Genomic DNA, 21,407 nt, shown 5'->3' on the forward strand with positions numbered 1-21,407 from the left:
TATATATACACACACACACATATATATATATATATACGTATATATACATATATATATGATCAGAATGCATATTCATCATATAGCATGCATTCTTTCTGTGTTCCCATTATAGTATACTATTTTTTAATATTTAGTGATCATGTTTGATTTGTGACTTTTGAATATTGACCTTCAAATGAAATTCATACCTTTTCATTAATAATACCTGTTATTTATGCAACTTTACAGTTTCTCACAAACAGCACTCTGATAAAGAAGGTAAGTCATGGATTATTGTTGCATTTTATGGAATAACAAATAGGCTGTTGGTTTTAAGATACTTCTGAGTCATACAACTGGTAAGTGGTTGCGTATATGTTGGATTGAGATTTAATGATTTTAGGTCAATAAATAGCTCTGCATGAGGAATGTAATCATTATGTACACGTGCCACAACCATGTACTAATAAAGTAAAAATTGGAAAAACTTTTGGTATTTTATGTACAATGTTGAGTTCATGATTAGAATATGGAGAAATACTTTCCTTTTCAGTCTAGTGGTGATTCTTCTTTTTGTTTGTTTTTATCTTTATAGTCCATGGCAGAAGTCCTTGCTAAAAAAGAAGAGCTAGCAGATCGTCTAGAAAAGGCCAACGAAGAGGCCATTGCTAGTGCTATTGCTGAAGAAGAACAGTTAACTAGGGAAATAGAAGCCGAAGAAAACAATGACATTAACATTGAAACTGATAACGACAGTGATTTTTCTGTGAGCATTTAGAATTTTTAACATAATTCTTCAATTATATACAGAAATAAAATGCTTAGGATAAGAGAGACCTAGAGTTCATCTAGTTCTACTTAAAATCATTTGTGTAAAAATAATTTTTATAATACCGATTATTATTATTTTCATGGTGATTTAGATATAAGCAATAACTAGTTTTAAAAAATGCATTACCAGGTCAGGGATTTAGCTCAGTGGTTGCTGCCATCTGCCTTGCAAGTGCAAGGTCCCAAGTTTGATCCCTAGTAAGTACCACAAGAAAAACAGAAAAAAATATATATATATTACCATTAATAAATAATTTTATGCATGTTGCAGTTAATGACTTGGAAGTTATTATTCTCATCTTACAAGTCAGGAAGTTGAACTGAAAGCAAAGACTCAGTGTTACCCAGATTGTCATTTTAGAGAGTAAGAATCTAAAGTATTTCACTTTTTATGTTTTAACCAAGAGAAAATGATACACTGCTTTGCTGTCAGTCTCATCATATACAAATTGGTGAAGGAAATTTGTTAAAGAGTAAAAGTAACCACAAGTTCTGCATTTCAAATATCCTTTTATTAAATTTTATGGCCAGTTAATAATCTGGAGCTGTGCTAGTGTGTGCTTTATGTACTATATGTTAGTGTTTACATAGTATAGGTTTACTTCATTTTTATCTATTAATAACTAGTAGGCAATTGAAATCTATGTGCCGTGGTATTTTAACTTGGTAGTTATTGTGATTACATAGGGTATGTAGCCTTTTTTCTGGTTTTAAACTGTTAGTTAAATGAAATATATTAAAAATATGTAGGTCAATTCATGTGTAACTTCTAAATAATTATGTCCAAAAATTTGTTTTTCAATTTCTCTTGTTATGTTTTAGGCCAGTATGGGCAGTGGGAGTGTATCTTTCTGTGGCATGTCTATGGACTGGAATGATGTTCTTGCAGATTATGAAGGTATTATTTGTGTGTGTGTGTGTGTGTGTGTGTGTGTGTGTTTTGTGTAGATTCTGTGGGGTACATTAGATTATCTTTTAAGCAGTTTCTATGTAAAGTAGAAATGTTACAGACTCTTAAAGCCTGTTTTCAAATGTTGGTTTTATAGAACTATGTGGTTAAACTGTAACAGTGTTTTTTTTTGTTTTGGTTTGATTTTTCTGAACAGCTCGTGAATCTTGGCGCCAAAATACCTCCTGGGGGGACATTGTAGAAGAGGAACCTGCTAGACCTCCAGGGCATGCAATTCACATGCATGAAAAACTTTCCTCACCATCTCGTAAAAGGTCTGGTGTTTGAGAATTAATTTGAAATGTTTCACAGGAGGGAAACCAGCCGTCTTTGACTGTTACATAGAGTTGCTACATAATTTTTTTTGGCACATGACTTTAGGACAGTTTGAGATCCACTGAAAAGTGACAGTGCTTTCCTAAAATGCTAGGTCAAACTGAGTTTTGTATACTTTAAGTTCTTTGAAGTCACTATTTTTAGCCTTATGTAAACATTTGTCTCTTATTCATTTGTTTTTATTAATAGAACAATTGCAGAATCTAAGAAGAAACATGAAGAAAAACAAATGAAAGCACAACAGTTAAGGGAAAAGCTCCGTGAGGAGAAGACTTTAAAGCTGCAGAAACTTCTGGAAAGGGTGAATTTTTAATTTTTTAGGAAATTGTGGTAGTCTGAAATCAGTGGGCTTATTTTCAAGTAGACATTTTTCTTCTTGTTTTAGAGAAGCTAAAAGAAGCATACAAATAATTACATTTGCTACAAAATAACATTTCTATCAAGTTTAAGGTTAATTGCTTTAAAAATTTCTCTTTGCTAAAATATCTAATAACTTGATATTTCACCATGTTGGCTTGAAGTTTTGAAGTAGTATGTCTTTTGTCACTTTTATTGGAAAGTTTCCTTGGGTGGGCTTGCCCAGAGTATGGAATGACCTCCTAGGACAGTTTTGAGATAGAGATTATTAGATTTCTTATGTGTATCTGGCCTTTGGCCAGTCCTGGCCCCTGCCACTGGCTTGGTTTTTTCTATTGTTAGTGTGCCTTTGAGTGTGTGTATAACCTCTTCAACAACGGAGGTACAAGTTACCTCCCTGGTCCCAGTATTTCAATTGTGTGCGTATTCACTGCTGGCCTTTACATGAATCTTGGAAAGTCTGAGAGTTGTGAGAATTTTTTGAACAATAAAAACAAACAAACAAACAAACAAAAAAAAAACTTAGCTAATCTAGAAACCAGAGAAGACTAAAAATCAGAAATGAAAGTACAGTCATTATAGTGAATGAGACAGAGATAAAATGAAATAATAAGGAATTGTTATAAGCAATTATATACCATCTCCAGTACTACCAGGGTAAGTTTGTTTTCTTTATGCATCATCCTGTCTCTAGTGATGGACGGAGATACCCATGTATGAAAAATCCGCAGCATCAGAAAAATTTAATTTAATATTTGGTAAAAGGCAAAAAGCCCACTCTCACTACTCTTTCCACCATAGTACTGAAAGTACGAAGAAAAGCAGCCATGTAAGTAAAATAAAAAGTTCAACAAAAAGTAGGGCTAGGGATCTAGCTCAGTGATACCTCTGCCTACCTCACAAAGGCAAGGTCCTGAGTTTGATTCCCCAGTACCAAAAATAAATAGATAAATAAATAAACAAACAGACCAGATGTAAAATTGTCTGTATTTGCAAATGATGCAATCATTCATAGGAAACTTAATAACCACAAAAACTGAGAAATAATATACAAATTCAGTAAAGTTTCAAGATATGCAATCAATATATAAAATATACATGTATATAAAAATCACAGTTACAAATGAACTATCTGAAAGGGAAATCAATAAAATAATCCTATATAAAGAATAAAATACTTGGGACTTAACCAAAAAAGGTTAAAGATTTGTTCGCTAAAAATAATAAAATACTGATAGGGGAAAATAGAAAAGACCTAAGTGGATAGGAAGATATTTCTTGTTCATGGAATGGAAAAATTTGTATTGTTACAGTATCTGCACAATCTTACACTTGATCTTAGCCAAAAGGCTAAGAAGCGATAGTATCCACACAATCTTAAGTAAACTACAGATTCAGTACAATCTCTATTAAAATCCCAGTGGCTCTTTTACCTTTTTTTTACATATGGAACAACAAATACAAAAATAGAAAAAATAAATGCTTAAATTCAAATGGAACCACAAAAGATCCCAGAGATAACTATCATAAAAACATACAGATGCTAAAAGGACATAATAAACAATGCAGAAATAAACAGCAGTTATGGCCAGTTGATCTTTGACAAGGATGACAGGAACACACAATGGGGAAAACTTAGTATTTCCAACAAATTGTGTTAGGAAAACCAGATCGCCACAATGAAAAGAATGAAATTAGACTGTACACAAAAATCAGTATAAAATGGAGTAAAACTTTAAACATAAGACTTGAAACCATGAAACATTTTGAAGAAAACATAGGGAATAACCTTCTTGACATTTGTCTTGGCAGTTGTATTTGGAATACGACACAAAAAACACAGGCAACAAAAGCAAAAATAGCCAAATAATATCACATCAAATTAAAACCCTCTGTACAACAAAGAAAAAAATCAACATAATGAAAAGGCAACTTACAGAATAGGAAAAAATACATGTAGGACTTATGTCAAATACGGCATTATGATCCAAATATTGAAGGAACTCAAATAATTCAATTGCCACAGAACAAGTAACCTAATTCAAAATGGGCAAAGGATTTAAATAGATACTTCTTCAAAGGAGAAATTCGAGTATGGAAAGGTCCTCATAAAAAAGCTGTGAGGATATCTCACCCCACTAGCATGTCTTTACAGAAAGGCAGAAGTGAGGTGTGGGTGAGGGTGTGCAGAAAGGGACCCCTTATCTGTCTCTGCTGGGAATCTAAACTAGTACAACCAGCCATTATGGTTAGCAGAATGACAATTTTCTCAGAAAAATGAAAACAGGACTACTGTATCATCTAGCAGTCTTTCTGGTACATAGTCAAAAGAAATAGTGTTAGAACATAAAGAGATATTTGCGCATTCTTGGTCCTTGTAGCACTATTCACAATAGCCAAGATATGGAAACAAACTGTTTGATGGCAGATTAATGAATAAGGAAAATATATATATATGGTATGCTTATGTATCTGCATCTGTTTATATAGATATAGCCATACTGTTGAGTATTAGAATAAAATTCTGCCACCTGTGGCAATATGGGTGATGCGAGAGAACATTAAGTCAAGAGAAATGAAACAAAAAGAACAAGTGCGTGCTCTTGCTTTATATGTGGAATCTGAATCAGTCAGATTCATAGAAGAAGAGAGTAGAGTGATGATTGCCAAAAGCTAGTGAGAGGAGAAAACACAATGATGCTAGGAAAGGGTAGAAATTTTCAGTTATGTCTGGTGAATAAATTCTGGAGATGGAATGTATACCATCTTGTCTGTAGTTAACTCAAATTTTAAAATATCCAAACACCGTAGGAAAAGGTGGGCTTATCTTAAAGATTTCCTCATAAGTATATATATTAATTTTTCCTAAAAGCAGAAAAAAGCCTGTTTGCCCTTCTGTTAAATTATTGTGTATTTTTAAATTGAGTATTTGATAATTTGCCATACGTAGGAGAAGGATGTCCGGAAGTGGAAGGAAGAATTACTAGATCAGCGGCGTAGGATGATGGAAGAGAAATTACTTCATGCTGAATTTAAACGAGAGGTGCAATTACAAGCAATTGTGAAAAAAGCTCAAGAGGAAGAAGCTAAGGTATATTATAAATGTTTCAAGCACTTAATCATTTATCCAAGTACTTGTTTCAGGTATTATATAATGGTAACAGAAGTTAATGTTTATCAAGTGTTTATTCTGTTCCAGGATAACAGAACATTTTACTGGCTCATTTAAAATTTACTAAGTACAATATCATATTTTATCCTTATAATAATTATACGAGCCATAAATATTTTCTACAGCTCTATTGAGATATAATTGACAGAATAAGCAGTACATACATTAGTCAATTTGATAGGTTTTGACAGGTGTATATCCCTTAAACTATTGGTACAATGAATGTAATAAGTCCTCTTTGTGATTTATTCCTTCCTTCAGCTCTGTTACTGTCCAGTTGCTCAACTACTTCCTTTTCTTTTTCTTTTCTTTTCTTTTTTTTTGAGACAGGGTCCTGCTTTGTAATTCAGGCTGGCCTTGAACTTACTACATAGCTCAGTTGGCCTTGAACTTGTGGTGATCTTCTTGCCTCAGTCTGCTGGGATTACAAGCATGTGCCACCATGCCTGGCTTATCTGCTTTCTATTGTTTGAATTTTCTAAAACTTTATATAAGTGGAATCCTATAATATGCATCCTTTCCTCTGGCTTCTTTCAGAATAATTATTTGAATTTTATCCATACTATGATGTGTATCAATACCTTTCCTTTTCATTGCCAAGAGGTCTACCATTGTATGGAAATGCTGTGATTTGTCAACCCAGTTACCTGTTAATGGACATTTGTTCTCTTCCCAGTTTTTTCTGTTAAAAATATAGCCCCTGTGAATGTCCATTTACTACTTTTTCTGCAGACATATATCTTCATTTTTCTTTTGTAAATATCTAGGAGTAGATTGGAAGAGTTATGGTAGGTTCATGTTTAACTTAAGAAAATAGTTTTTAAACTCATTAAACTATTTTATATTTGTACCAGCAGTGAATGAATATACTACATATAGGTATACTACATTTTGAAAGACACTTTACATAGTTACACATTTTAATTTTAGCCATTCCATTTTAATATGTGTATATCTCACATTTTTCCTATTTTTGTGTGAAAACACACATGAAACTATGTTAAGAACTATGGATATGCAATTCACTGATACTAAATAGTTATAATATTGTATAACCATCCACCCTCCATATTCAGAAATCTTTATCTTGTAAAATTGAAATGCTGTATTTATTAAACAGTAACCCTTCGTTCCTGTCCCCTGCCCCCTAACCTGTGATAACCACTTTTTTCCTTTCCAGTTCTATAAATTTGGCTGCTATATGTAGCTCATATAAGTGGAATCATACCATAATGTCTTGCAGGTCATCGGTCTTATAGCACCTGTCAGAATTCCTTCCTTTTCAAACTGAGTAAAATTCTATTGTATGTAATACCACATTTTGCTTATCTATTCATCCACTTGAGTTGGATGCTTGAGTTGTGACCACATTATAGCTATTGTGTATAATGATGCTATAAACATGAGGGTCAGTTAATCTCTTTGAGTCCCTGCTTTGAATTTTACCTGTCTTTTTAATAAATTGACTGTTTTTGTCTATTTTTTGCATTTTTTTTGTCTTTGGTGTCATATCCAAGAAGTCAGTACCAAATCCAGTGTCATAGCTGGGCATGGTGGCATATGCTTGTAATTCCAGCACTGTAGAAGTTGAGCAGAAGGATTGCCCAGAGTTCAAGGCTAGCCTTGGCTGCATAGTCAGTTCAAAGCCAGCCTACACAGCTAAGATTCTGTCTTTAAAAACATAGCACCAAACCAAACCAAACCAAACAAAACAAAAAAACAGATCCAGTGTAATGAAATTCTTCTCTTATATTTTCTTCTTATAGATCTTGCATTTAGGTCTTAGATCCATTTGAATTAATTTTTGCATATCATGTTACATAAGGTTTTTTTTCCCTTAGTGTTATCAGAGATTGAACCCCCTGGCCTTCACACTGATTTACATCCCCAGCCCTTTCTAGGTTTTTTGAGACAGGGTTTTGCCAAGTTGCTAAGTTGGCCAGGCTGTCATCTTCCTACTCTGTGCCAACAACATTCCATAGTTTTACTATTTTTACATTATTAAAATTTATTGCAACTTCCTGTTTCTCTGCAGATGTACATTCCTCAGTTTTAATTTTCTTTGCCAATATAAATGGACTCAGTGCTTACCAATCTTCCACTCCTGAGTTGTTTTCACCTCTGTCTTGGTTTGGTGGAGTTTATAAAGTGATCTCTTCAGAGTGCTCACAAGTGCTTTATTCCTTGATTTTTTGAGTATTTCAGGACCTCAGCATTTCTCTCTGAATTATAGCTTGACTAGAGAGCATATTTGTGATTCACAGTATTCTTCCTTGAGAACTAGTAGCTTTGCTTTCTGTCTAGCATTAGCTGTTTCTGTGGGGAGGGCTGCCTGAGGCCACACTGAGTTTTTGCTGTCTTGTAGATGACTTGCATTTACTGTTTGGAAGTTAAAATTTTATTATTCTTTCTTAATGTTCTATAATGTAGTAAGGACATTCTTGGTGTTGATCTTCTGAATCTGTATTTCATGGAATAATAATGTAGATTATTTTTTTAAATGTAGACCCAGGGATTGACCTCAGGTCCTTGTGCTTGTGAGACAGCCGACGGCACCACTGAGCTAAATCCCCTGCCCTACTGTAGATTCTTCTAATCTTCATTTGTTCCTTCCCATCAGAGTAAATTTTTTATATTTTATGTTGTAATATTTTCTGCTGTTTTTTTAAGTGCACAGATATCATTTATTTTTGTCTTTCTACTAGATAATCTTGCCTAGTTCTCCATGCTTATTTACTCAGTCTCAGTTGAAAAATAAACATTGACTGTGATCAATATAAGCGTTTTCCTCTGTTAGTAATTTGAGTTCTTACCATCTCTATTCTATTCCATGCTTTTCCTAATTTAATTGCTTCTGCCTTTTTTTTTTTTTTTGTACCATGGATCAAACTCTGGACCCTGCGCTTGTGAGGCAGGTGGCAGAACCACTGGGCTAAATCCCCTGCCCCTCCTAATTTAATTACTTCTGTGGTAGCATTACTTTTCTGCTCAGTTTGCTTCATTAGCTCTCTAATTACCATTTATTCTATCATTGTTGTTTTATTATCTTGTCTTTGCCCCTTTAAAGTCATGTTCTTATTAACTTCTTCAGTGTTACAAAGCTTGCATAGAGAATTTTCTTTTTGTGAGTTATATTTTCTTCTCGATCCAGCCCCCCTGACCCCCACACTTTGCATATTCTCTTTTGTCTGACTCTTATTTATTTGCTTGGTATATTAGGTCTCATTCCTTTTTCTTTCATCTTGATTATGATTAATATGTGAGCCATATTACAGTGTGAATAAATTTTTCGTAAATGTACTTGATTATTGTGTTCTTTCAGTAGAGTTTTAAAAAATGCTTATATGATTAATCTACTTATAAAATTGTGCTTGTGTAAAGAACAAAATAGAAAAGCAATAAACGGGAAGTAGGGAGAAGTTCAAATATTTCCCAAATTATATATTCCATTGTTTTAAAAATATTTAGGTATACAGTATACTAATTTGTTTCATTTATACTAAAAGTTTTAGTTTGTTGAAAAGAAATTTTGTTTTATTAACAGTTCCTTTTTTGTAGGAATCTTTTTAGTTTATGTTTTATACTAACTACTTTGCAGACAATAATACAGTGTGATAATTATTGTTATTCTCCTATTTGATTATGAAAATGTATTTTTTTCATAAAATAAAAATTGTGCATGTGGTATAGAGATTGGGAAAGATGAATGAGAACTATTTTCAAATCTTTTTGTGTGTAGTTATTTATCTTGAGCTAGGTTTTACTGTTTAGCACAGATTTCTGATATCTCTCCTTCTGTAAGAGTTAGCTCCAGGGTTCACCTCTCTATTTCACCATGTTGTTTTCACTGTGATATGCTCTCCCTGTAGCTTTCAAGAATAAGAGATTTAATCCCAACTGATGCTTTGAACCTTATCTTTAGCTATACTCTACTCTTCAAAGTTGTATTGTCTAGCAGAGTGGTGGCGAACCTGTGGCACTTGTGTTATTTGTTTTTCTTTTTAAGACAAAAGATGTTAATGTATGAGTTGGTTTTTTAAAATTAAAACCTTAGTATTCTGGTTCAATTGCAGTGGTGGCACTTTGTGATAAGTAAGTGATTTTGGGGATGCAATTTGGTCACTTGTCTCTGAAAGTTTTGCCATCACTGGTCTAGCAGAAGTTGGCTGTTATGAATTAATACATGAGAGTGGGAGGATGCAGTATACAGTTCAGTGTCTTGTATTTAACTGTCATTCATTTAATATGTGTCAAAAAAGTGATTTGTTGTTTATTTTAATTTTCATCCTTTCCAACTCATTTGATTAACATGAACATATCTAAATTAGCTGTAGTACAGTTTGTGTAATTTGAAATTACAGTTGTTTAAAGTATAACTTTATAATTCTTTGTGAGAATCTTAAATTGTTTTGTGACTTAAATTTTTTTTTTGGCAGTTACTAACTCAGGTTTTATAAAATTTGGGGGATTTGTTAAATATATTGGATTATATGATTCATCTAGAGGTACATATTGGAAGAAAAGCCCATAAGTCATTCAGTTTTCTTCTCTACGTTGTCATTGGTTTATATTTTATATTAAAATAATTGTTAAAGTTGTTATTCTTGTGATGTTTTCTAGAATTAACTTGATTCTAATCCTACTTTTTTTGCATTTATTGAAGGTAAATGAAATTGCCTTTATAAATACCTTGGAAGCCCAGAATAAACGGCATGATGTTTTATCAAAATTGAAGGAATATGAGCAGAGACTTAATGAATTACAGGAAGAGCGGCAGAGGAGACAAGTAGAAAAGCAAGCACGTGATGAAGCTGTGCAGGTAGTATTTGATTCACAAGCATTTTTTTAAAAAATTGAGTTTATTGGTACATTTTAGGGATACAGTACAGTTACATTCATAGTTGGGATCTTGTACCTCTACCTGACAGGTCTTGGTTCTTATTTTTTCCCTTTGTCCCTACCCTCCCTTCACCTTAGCTCCAGGGTTCACCTCTCTATTTCACCATGTTGTTTTCACTGTGATATGCTCTCCCTGTAGCTTTCAAGAATAAGAGATTTAATCCCAACTGATGCTTTGAACCTTATCTTTAGCTATACTCTACTCTTCAAAGTTGTATTGTCTAGCAGAGTGGTGGCGAACCTGTGGCACTTGTGTTATTTGTTTTTCTTTTTAAGACAAAAGATGTTAATGTATGAGTTGGTTTTTTAAAATTAAAACCTTAGTATTCTGGTTCAATTGCAGTGGTGGCACTTTGTGATAAGTAAGTGATTTTGGGGATGCAATTTGGTCACTTGTCTCTGAAAGTTTTGCCATCACTGGTCTAGCAGAAGTTGGCTGTTATGAATTAATACATGAGAGTGGGAGGATGCAGTATACAGTTCAGTGTCTTGTATTTAACTGTCATTCATTTAATATGTGTCAAAAAAGTGATTTGTTGTTTATTTTAATTTTCATCCTTTCCAACTCATTTGATTAACATGAACATATCTAAATTAGCTGTAGTACAGTTTGTGTAATTTGAAATTACAGTTGTTTAAAGTATAACTTTATAATTCTTTGTGAGAATCTTAAATTGTTTTGTGACTTAAATTTTTTTTTTGGCAGTTACTAACTCAGGTTTTATAAAATTTGGGGGATTTGTTAAATATATTGGATTATATGATTCATCTAGAGGTACATATTGGAAGAAAAGCCCATAAGTCATTCAGTTTTCTTCTCTACGTTGTCATTGGTTTATATTTTATATTAAAATAATTGTTAAAGTTGTTATTCTTGTGATGTTTTCTAGAATTAACTTGATTCTAATCCTACTTTTTTTGCATTTATTGAAGGTAAATGAAATTGCCTTTATAAATACCTTGGAAGCCCAGAATAAACGGCATGATGTTTTATCAAAATTGAAGGAATATGAGCAGAGACTTAATGAATTACAGGAAGAGCGGCAGAGGAGACAAGTAGAAAAGCAAGCACGTGATGAAGCTGTGCAGGTAGTATTTGATTCACAAGCATTTTTTTAAAAAATTGAGTTTATTGGTACATTTTAGGGATACAGTACAGTTACATTCATAGTTGGGATCTTGTACCTCTACCTGACAGGTCTTGGTTCTTATTTTTTCCCTTTGTCCCTACCCTCCCTTCACCCCCCTCCTCCCCTCCCCATTTACGAACACTTTATTTCCATCTTTTCATTTTCTCACATTTTTTTCTTTTCCCTTATTATCCTTCCCCTACTCATCCCACCTTCCCTACACCTTTAGCCCTTTTCTTCCCATACTGAATAGTTTCTCTGGTGTGAATAGACTGTAATAGTACATAGGATCCTAATGAGATAACTGACATTGTAAGTAACTGATTCACAAGCATTTGCTGAGCACCTCTCATGTTCAAGGTTCTGGTGAGGCGCTAAGGATCCAGAAGGAGTATAACTTCATCTCTGTTCCAGATGTGCGTGGGTTAAAACAGGAATGCTTGAAAACAGTTTACTCTTTCAGATAAGGTTGTCAGTGCCGCTGTCAGTAGATGGCAGTCATAGAATCTCTAGCTCCAGCCAACTGAAGAGTTGAACTCTGACAGATTATTTATTCTTTTCTAATTGGGTTGGAAAAGAATGTGGTTGTCTTCTCCTAATAAAAAAAAAGATGGTTTTTGGACAAGTATATGTAGCTATAAGAAGTGGGTCATCTTTTTGCTCATGACAAGGGGCACCTGTCATATAGTAGCCATTATCACAAGGTACTTTTTCACCTCTACAGCAAATCCTGTTGGTTGCCATTTTCAGGATGGGAAGAAAGGTTAAGACAAAAGATATATTTCTTTTTATGAGCTATTTTTCTTTATTAAAATGTCTTGCCCTTAGACTCTTTTAGGTTTTAACATTTTTGGTGTAGAGAACAAATTTGCAATATTCAAATACAAATTCAGACTTAATGTATCTGTTGTATCTAATATTTATTTGCTTTTTGATTTAGTGATCATTTTGAGTTACTACAATTTATATGTTGTGATTGGCTTGAGGATATGAAAAATATATGTAATTTTTCTCAGCAGAAAGATATACACAGAAACAAACTTGAACGCAGTAGGATAAATACTATGGTAAAGGCATTTTCATAGCCAGGAGAGCACTTTACTCATGTGGAGAGTGGAGAGGAAATGAGAAGTCAGGGACTTTCCAGGAGATGATACTTCAACTATGTTTTCAAAGGTGGGACAGTTGTGTGTTGAGATGTAGCATGGGAGGGCATACATGCCGTGCACAAGGGGATAGGAGGAAGTGCCACATGGAGAGGTGGGGATAGCATGAGAAACTTCATTATGCTAGAAATTAGGGATGTTAATATTTCCTGCTTTATGTTATTTGTGATTTTAGGAAATTAAAAATGTTAATGCGTTTTTAAGTTTATAGAATGGTCCTATTAAAGAAACTACCTTGTATTAGTTAGGGTTCTCTAGAAGGAGGGACATGATGGATAGAAAATAGATATATATTTATGCAAAGGGATTTATTACCTAGGTGATAGGGTCCCAGTTGGGAGAGTCCATAGTAGTCATCTGCATGCTGGAGAGTAGGTGGAGCCAGTGCTCTTCCTCCCAAGAAGATAAAAACCACAGAAAAAGAGGTATCAGGGATACAGCACCAGCCCAAGGTTGAAGGCCTAGAAGCTCATGATAGAGTCACTGGTGCAGTCTTCCCTCCAAAGTGCAAAGGGGATTATAAGATTAGAGCTCTTTAGAAACAGGCATGCTTCCTTCTTTCCCTTTTCTATTCTATCCAGGTCACAAGCCTATTGGTTGCTGCCACCCTTCACCTGGGTGGGTCTTTCCCTGCCTCATTTTGCTGGCCTACATGCCAGTCATTTACACACCCAGAACTATGCTTTATTAATCTTCTAGGTGTTTCTTAATCCATTCAAGCTGACATAACATGATTAATGGTCACATACCTTTTTCTGCTCAACAAGCAATAAAACTTTCATTTTTATTCTTTATAATTCTCTATTAATTTATATCCTTAAATGAATAAATAAAACAATATATTTAGATTTTAAATTTCAGTCACCATTATTTATGTCTCTTATTGTATGTTGCTTTTCAGCAAGCATTAGGTAATAATAATTGTATGAATAAATAAAACAATATATTTAGATTTTAAATTTCAGTCACCATTATTTATGTCTCTTATTATTGTATGTTGCTTTTCAGCAAGCATTAGGTAATAATAATTCAGAGACAAACAAGACACTATCCTTGACTTTACAATAAATAATAAATTAGAATTTAATGAGAAAAGGGTATAATCAAGAATGTACAAAGAGTAGAGTACCATTAAGGACAGGTATTAGTTCTGTTGATGGGACAGGGAAGACTTTCTGGAAAAGGTGACTTCTTTTCTGAATTTAGGGAAGAAATATATATAAGCAATGTTGTATTTTTTTTTTCTCAGTACTGAAGATCAAACTCAGGACCTTATACTAAATCCCTGGCCCCTTGCTGTATATTTTTAAATGGATATACTTTGGTTCCTTTTACTACCTTTTATACATTTGAAATTAAATAATTATCTTCAGTTGAAAAATGATGACTCGCTGCATAATTTGGAACATTAAAGCTTAAAGGAAATCTGTTTACTAAAAGTATTAAGGAATTTTTTTTGTCTTCAACACTTAAAATTATTGTACCTCTTCAGAATTACTTTTTTTAAAAAAAGCATAAATTTGCCAGAGTGGTGCATGCCAAGCATGAAGATCACCAGTTTGAGGATAGTCGGGGGTTACATAGTGAGTGTAAGGCCAGCCTGGACTAGATAATGAGATCTTCAACAAAACAAAACAAATCAGAAAAATCCTATGGATATAATTTTCAATGAAAAATTTCAAACCTATCTACATGCATTTGCGATATACTGATATTATTACAAAATTTTTAAATGTGTAGGCATTATTAGCTGTATAAGGTACCTAATACCAAGCATTCTGTAAATATAGGTTCTAACCTAATGCAATATTTCATAGATACTCCACTATTTTCAGTCCTAACAGCTGTAGGTTCTGGCCACCCTTGGACTAAACAAAGGTGGATGGAAAATATACAGTGTTACATTGTTGCTCATTGTTGTTACTATGTAATTAGTCACAGAATGGGATGTAGACAATGTAGCAATTATTTATATGCTTGTTTAGTTAGCAAGCATTTACATTGAGTTAGACTGAAAGTGAGCTAGAGATTAGAAGTGCATGAGAGGATCGACCTATGTGAAGGTACTGTACCATTTTCTGTGAGAGACTTGAGCATCTGTGTATTTAGGTATCTGTGGGGATCCTGGAACCAATACTCAGTGGTACCAAGGGATGACTGTACTTTCTTTTTTTTTTGGTATGGAGGATTGAACTAGGGGCCTTGTGCTTGTGAGGCAGATGGTGGAACCACTGAGCTAAATGCCTGGCCCTTTATTTCTATTTTTGAAACATAACCGTGAGCATAAAGGCACTTGTGATCCTTGTTTCTTGTAAGTGAAATATTAAGTGCTGCCATCATATAGTCTCCATTTGCCATTTTTGTGTGTGTGTAGTCTTGATTGATTAGATCTAAACTCAATTTCCTTAAATTCTGCTTTGTCTTTTTGCCCTAAGTTTTGAAGCATAGACATAAGAATGAGGCTAAAAAAAATCCTTTCTTGGGCTCCCAAGAGCACATCCCTGTCTATCAAGAAAGTAGAGGATCTAAGAGTTTCTGTAGGATGAGCCTTTGTTATATTTCTAATCCCTTTGTATTGGTTTATTCGCAGGTATAAAATTATGCTTAATTTGTTAAATAACTACTTGGGGATCATTGACCTGTGGAAGGTGCTTTTTGAAGTAGAAAGTTTCCTTTCTTTATGGAACCATTTTAAATTGGAAGATGCTAGCCAGATTTACTAATTTTGCTCAAAAGCTATATAACTATTTATACCCTTTTCCATTTATTGAAATCAAATTAATCAGTTGGATAATTTTAACTTATTGGTATCATGTGAGGCTAGATTTTATGTCCTTGAAAACAGTCACAACTTGATAGGAGATAGTATTTACAAGCCTACAACTTGGCTACATTGTACATAAAAATTTTAAATAGTGTGGAAGGTATGTCACTTTGAAGCACATACATTTTACATGTAATTTTAATATCTTTAAAAATGTTTTGAACATCAAGAATGTAAGAGGGCTCTAGAAGCATTGCAATGTAATTATTTTTATATAATAACGTATTTCTCAGGAACCCAGTTCATATTTTTAGACTATTTTAAAAATATTTTCATATTTTGGACTATTTTTAAAACATTTGGTTTTTTTAATCAAATATGACATACTTTAAGCAAATTTTACTTTAAGAGAAAATATTTTTATTTGTATTTTCTTTTTTCTGCACCAGTTTGATTGTTTTTAGTCTTATATCTTGAATAGCTAATAAACAAGTTTCCATATATTATTAATTAGTAAAGAAGCAGTTTTTTTGGTTTTTGTTTTTTTTTTTTTTTTTGGATCAAGGATCGAACTCGGGTCCTTGAGCTTTAGAGGCAGGTGGTAAAACCACTGAGCTAAATTCCCAACCCAAAAAACAGTTTTAATCAGTTCATAAATAGTGTGCCAAACACTATAGAATGTATTTAACATCTAATTGAGTACTTCTTACAGTCTCCTTGAAATCAGGGCATTCCTTCTAATTCCCAGTCTTCCATTGGCAGGGAGGGGCCAGGACGGGGGGAAGAGAGGGGATTCATCCATCCTTCAGGTTTCCTACTTTACAGAGATTTTCCCTAGAGTAGGTAGAGGTTGTTGAGGAGATAAAATTACCATTGTGAGCTCAGTAATCTATTGGAAAGGTTTGACTCTATCTTCAAGTGTTACCTGAACAGAAAACCCCTCATTGTTTTTTCTGCTGCCCTTTATTGAGCCCTTATTATGGGCAAATGCTAGGGTGAGCAGTTATCTATATTAATAATTTAGGACCTCATAGGCAAAAGAATCTCTTTGAGGCAAAGTGACTTTCACAAGGCTGTATAAGCAGGAGGTGCTAAAGCTTAGATCAGCACGTTCATCAATCATCAGGGAGGGAAAGGGACAGATTGTGTGTTATTTGGAAAACAGAACCAGTTAAAAGAAAGGTATCATCAGTTCAGCTGGTGACACAGTGAGCATTAGCAGGGTACTTGTAGGCAGAAATATACACAAGACACTATTTCATGTTAAAAGCTCACTCTGTTTTGATGAAGTGTCTTCTGCCTTGGTGATGATCAATATTGAGAATTTAATCTATGTCAGGCTCTGTACTAAGTGCTTTCCATGTTGTATCTGATGTGTTCTTCACAAAGTCCTAAGAAATATGTAATACTTTTATTTATCTTCTGGAAAACTAAAGCACAAAGAATGTAACTTATGGGACTGGAGTCATTCAGCTAGTAAATAATGGGGTCAGGAAACAAAACTAGGGAATCTGGCCAAATGTCCACTGTCATACCTGCAGTGCTGTGTTAAGTTGCCTCTTTCTCCTTCCTAAATGCTTTCTTCACTTAATTCCATGATGGAAGCTTAGTTTGGAAATAAAATCTGTTAACTACAATCTTTTCATTATGTTTAGGTAATTCTATAACTTTATTAACAAGGCTTTTGAAATGATTAATCAGAAAATACATATTAATGTTCCCACAGAACCATGTGGCAACATAATATTTACTTAAAATAGTGTTTTTTCTCACAATTATTTGTAATGCTGCTAAGTGATACATGAAAACAAGATATCTTTGCTTGATTTTTGTTTAAATTCAGAGATGAAGTGTATCCATTAGTAAGCCATAAACATACAATTTTTAAGTAGTGTAGAATATGTCACTTTTAATCACTTACATTTTACATGTAATTTTAATATCTTAAACATTAGGAACGTAAGAGGGCTCTAGAAGCAGAGCGTCAGGCCCGTGTAGAAGAATTGTTGATGAAGAGGAAAGAGCAAGAAGCCCGGATTGAACAGCAGAGGCAAGAGAAGGAAAAAGCCCGTGAGGATGCAGCTCGGGAGAGAGCAAGGTATCATATTTGCTATCTAGATTTTTGATCCTGAGGAACATTTTACACTGAGTAAATATTTAAATCAGTCCTTTAAAAAACAGCCATTTGATGTCATGTTTATTTTTAAAAGTAGTCACAAAAACATAAATATACCAGATTTTTAATCTTTAGGTATTGTGACATTACGCTCAAAATAGAAACCTTTTGAAATTTTCTGGTGGGTGAGAAACTTGATATTTTAAAATTTTTTTTGAAAAAATAGAATCTGATTTTGGCTATCTTTAGCAAAAAAGAATCTTTTGGGAAGCTATTGGGGCATTATTGATAGATCAACTCAGGATATTTTTATATTTCTTATGATTTCATCAATTTATAGGTTCTTTAAAAGTGTTTATTTCCAACTATTTGAGAATATCACTCATTTTTTTCTATTGTTGATTTCCAATGTAATCCTTTGTTGCTGAAGAATAACACTTTGTATAGTTTCAGTGTGTAATTTATGGAGACTTACTTTCTAGCCTTGGATGCGGACTCTCTTGGGAACACTCTTTGTGCCCTTGAAAGTGTACATGTCTTGCTGCTGGTGAAGAGCTGCTTTCTAACTATTAGTTCAGTAGAATTAGTAGAGTGTTTTCTTGTCTTGTTGACTCACCAATTTTTGGTTTAGTTTTCTCAACTCTTGAGAGAAGATTATTGAAGTCACTATTTAAAAGGTAATTTCTATTTACAAGGTACATCTTACATCCTTTTACTTTTATCCTACTTGTACTTTTGTTTCTTAAACATGTCCCTTACAGACTACCTTTAGTTGGGATTTGCTTTCCTATCTGGTTTGCTAATTTCTGCCTTTTAATTGGAATGTTTAGCACATTCTCACTTGATGTAATTATTGATTTTTGTTGGATTTATGTCTGCCATTTGATAATTGTTGTCTATTTCAAGTCATTTTTTTAAGCCTCTTATTTCACTCTTTCAACCATGGGTTTAGTTTTTTGTTTGTTTGTTCGTTTGTTTGTTTTCTCTTTTTCTCTTTTGGTACCAGGGATCGAACTCAGGACCTTGGTCTTGCAAGGTAGGGCGGTGGAACACTGAGCTAAATCCCCAGCCCCAAGTCTTTTTTTTTTTTTTTTCTATCCTTACTGTCTCGTTTTTAATAAACCAATACTTTTTAGTGAATCATTTCCACTTATTTATTCATTCATTTATTTATTTATTTATTTATTTTTGTACCAGGGATCAAACTCAGGACCTTCTACTTGCAAGGCAGGCACAGAGCCACTGAGCTAAAGCCCTGATCCTCCACTTAATTTTTAAAAAATTCATTGTTTTGATTACTTGCTTAATGGTTACTCTCTGGATTACATTATTCATCTTGATTTATTACAATTAAGGTTAAAACAATTAATTTTGTTATAAGAGAGTGACTTTGTCCAGTGTAATTCAGTGTCTTCTATCCACTATGTTATTATTATCACATATCTCACACCTTACGTCATAAACTGAATACTACAATGTTACAGTTATTTCTTATGGAGTCCTATTTTTTTTAAGTAGAATATTTATAGATTCCTTTATATTTATCCACATACTTACAAATTTCTGATGTACTTCATTTTTTAGTGTGTGTATTTGAGTTACCTCTGTTATTCATTTGAGCCAGATGGACTTCCTTTTGAATTCCTTGTTAAGGGAGTTTGACTTTCAGTGAATTGCCCTGGTTTTCGCTTTTCTGGAAATATTTTTGTTTTGCTTTCATTTTGAATAACAGTTTTGTTGGATATAAATTTCTTGATTTTTCTGTATTTTGAAATGTCTTCTGTTGTTTTTGATGATGAACCTGCTATTAGTCTTCCTATTTTTCCCTTCATGTTGTGAGTTGTTTTTTCTTCGTGCCTTCAGGAAATTCTTGTCTTTTACCAGTTTGAATAGGATTTATCTAGGACTGCCTTCCTGTTTATCCTTGCCTGTACATTCATGTTTTTATTAAATGGGTACATGTCATGGGCCATTGTGTCTTCACATATTCAATTGTCATTTTCTTTATGTTCTTCTGAGTATGATGTTTTCTCAGACCTTCTGTGCTTTTGATGACAGTGTTGAGGAATAATGGTTAGGTATTTTATAGACTTTACTTAATGAGGACTTGCCTGATGTTGTTCTCCTGGTTAGACTGGGGCTACAGTCTTTTAAGAGGAAGACTCCAGAGTTAAGGTGCCATTCTTCACAAATTGCATTTTCTCAACCTGACTTATCAATGAAGTTACTTTTGATTACCTAGCTGAGGTCTGTTGGCCAGGTTACATGTAAAATTTCTGTGTACTATCTTCTTTAGAAACAGGTTACTGATTGCATAGCCCCAAATGGAAGGATGAGAGTTATTCTTCCTCTCCTTGAGAAGAATAATTATATATATGTGCATATATATACACATTATATATATTGCTTAGAATTCTTCTTTGTAGGACTTTTGTTTATTCATCCTGTATTGAACATTTTCATTACTATAACAAAATACCTGAGACTGGGTGATGTATGGAGAAGAGAGGTCTTTAGCTCACAATTTTAGAAGGGGCTCCAAAAAGCACGGTGCCATCATACTATGATGGCTGCATCATGCCATGGTGGTCACTCCAGAAGAAGTGGTCACATGGTGAGACAGGAAGCTGGGCAAGAGGAACCCCCAGCTTGTTCTTTTAGAAATAACCAGGATCTTCTCAGCACTACATCAGTACTTTTTGGGCACCACTCTCCAACATTGCTCCACCAGAGACCAGGCTCAAGCATGAACCTGTGAGACAACAGTAGCACTTTTCTATTTATTTGTTTGTTAGCTTTTTTAAAAAATAGTATTTTTTAAAGAAAAGTATCAGTATTGCTTCTTGGCCTTTTGGCTAAGATCAAGTGTAAAAACAGTATCAGTATATTGTTATATTTATTTTATACTCTTGAGTAGTAATTTCACACAATATTATTTGTTTGCCAGATTGTTACATATTTAAACATTAGGAACTCTTTTAGTTGGTTCCTTTAACTTCACCTTTTTGTTTGTTTTGTTTTGATTTTTTTTCTTTCTTTCTAATGCTACAGATATTCCAGATTCATCTTGTATTTTCCCTGTCCATCCCTTGGGTCAGCCATTTTTTTAAGAGGTCTTGTTCCTTTTATTAGAAAGGTGTTTTTTAAATATATATATATATATATATTTTTAAATTAATTTTATTGGTACATTTTAGGTGTACAATATAATGACATTCATCATTGGAAATTTATATCTCTACATAATGTATCTTGGTTCTTATTTTTTCCTGTTCCCCTGCCCTCCCTTTGAATTCCATGTCTGTGGAGTCATTGTCATCATCTTTTTCTTTAATTATTCTGGCATTCTTTCATTTAATTATTTAAGCATGTCTGAAAGAACTCTATAGCCACAAAGTTGTCTTTGTTTGCTAAAACAACATACGACTTCATTCAAAGATTTTCATCCTTAGCTTTTTCTTGTGCCTGCCATATTTTTATATATGTATCTTAGTTCTTTTTTGGAAAATAGACAGTTTTAGATAATGTATTTAAACAACTGCAGTTTTGCATCAATAAGGATCTCTTAATTTATTGTTTATCTTTGGTTGAATTTCAGATCCTTGAAGTTTTTTTGTTTTTGTTTTTGTTTTGTTTTTTTTTCACAAAACCAACCTTGTCTAGCCTATGTACTTGAAGGTTGCATCAGCTTCTGCTCACCTGCGATCC

The 21,407-nt window shown here is 33.5% G+C and overlaps 1 protein-coding gene and 1 pseudogene across 3 annotated transcripts in view; both read left to right on the forward strand.

The window, feature by feature from the left end:
- The window catches only part of Scaper (S-phase cyclin A associated protein in the ER), a 328,066-nt gene that overhangs the window by 64,040 nt on the left and 242,619 nt on the right, over positions 1–21,407 (forward strand). For all 3 annotated transcript variants that reach the window (XM_010626089.2, XM_010626097.2, XM_033756178.1), the window contains exons 10-16: positions 575–745; positions 1,633–1,708; positions 1,917–2,034; positions 2,285–2,396; positions 5,403–5,543; positions 10,288–10,443; positions 17,539–17,681. In XM_010626089.2, the coding sequence (XP_010624391.1) occupies positions 575–745; positions 1,633–1,708; positions 1,917–2,034; positions 2,285–2,396; positions 5,403–5,543; positions 10,288–10,443; positions 17,539–17,681 (917 nt within the window). The remainder of the gene's footprint in view (positions 1–574; positions 746–1,632; positions 1,709–1,916; positions 2,035–2,284; positions 2,397–5,402; positions 5,544–10,287; positions 10,444–17,538; positions 17,682–21,407) is intronic.
- Positions 20,535–20,611, forward strand: LOC117283384 (annotated as a pseudogene).

This window comes from Fukomys damarensis, unplaced genomic scaffold (assembly GCF_012274545.1).
Source record: "Fukomys damarensis isolate Sample0158 unplaced genomic scaffold, DMR_v1.0_HiC HiC_scaffold_25, whole genome shotgun sequence".
In the NCBI taxonomy this organism is placed as follows: Eukaryota; Metazoa; Chordata; class Mammalia; order Rodentia; family Bathyergidae; genus Fukomys; species Fukomys damarensis.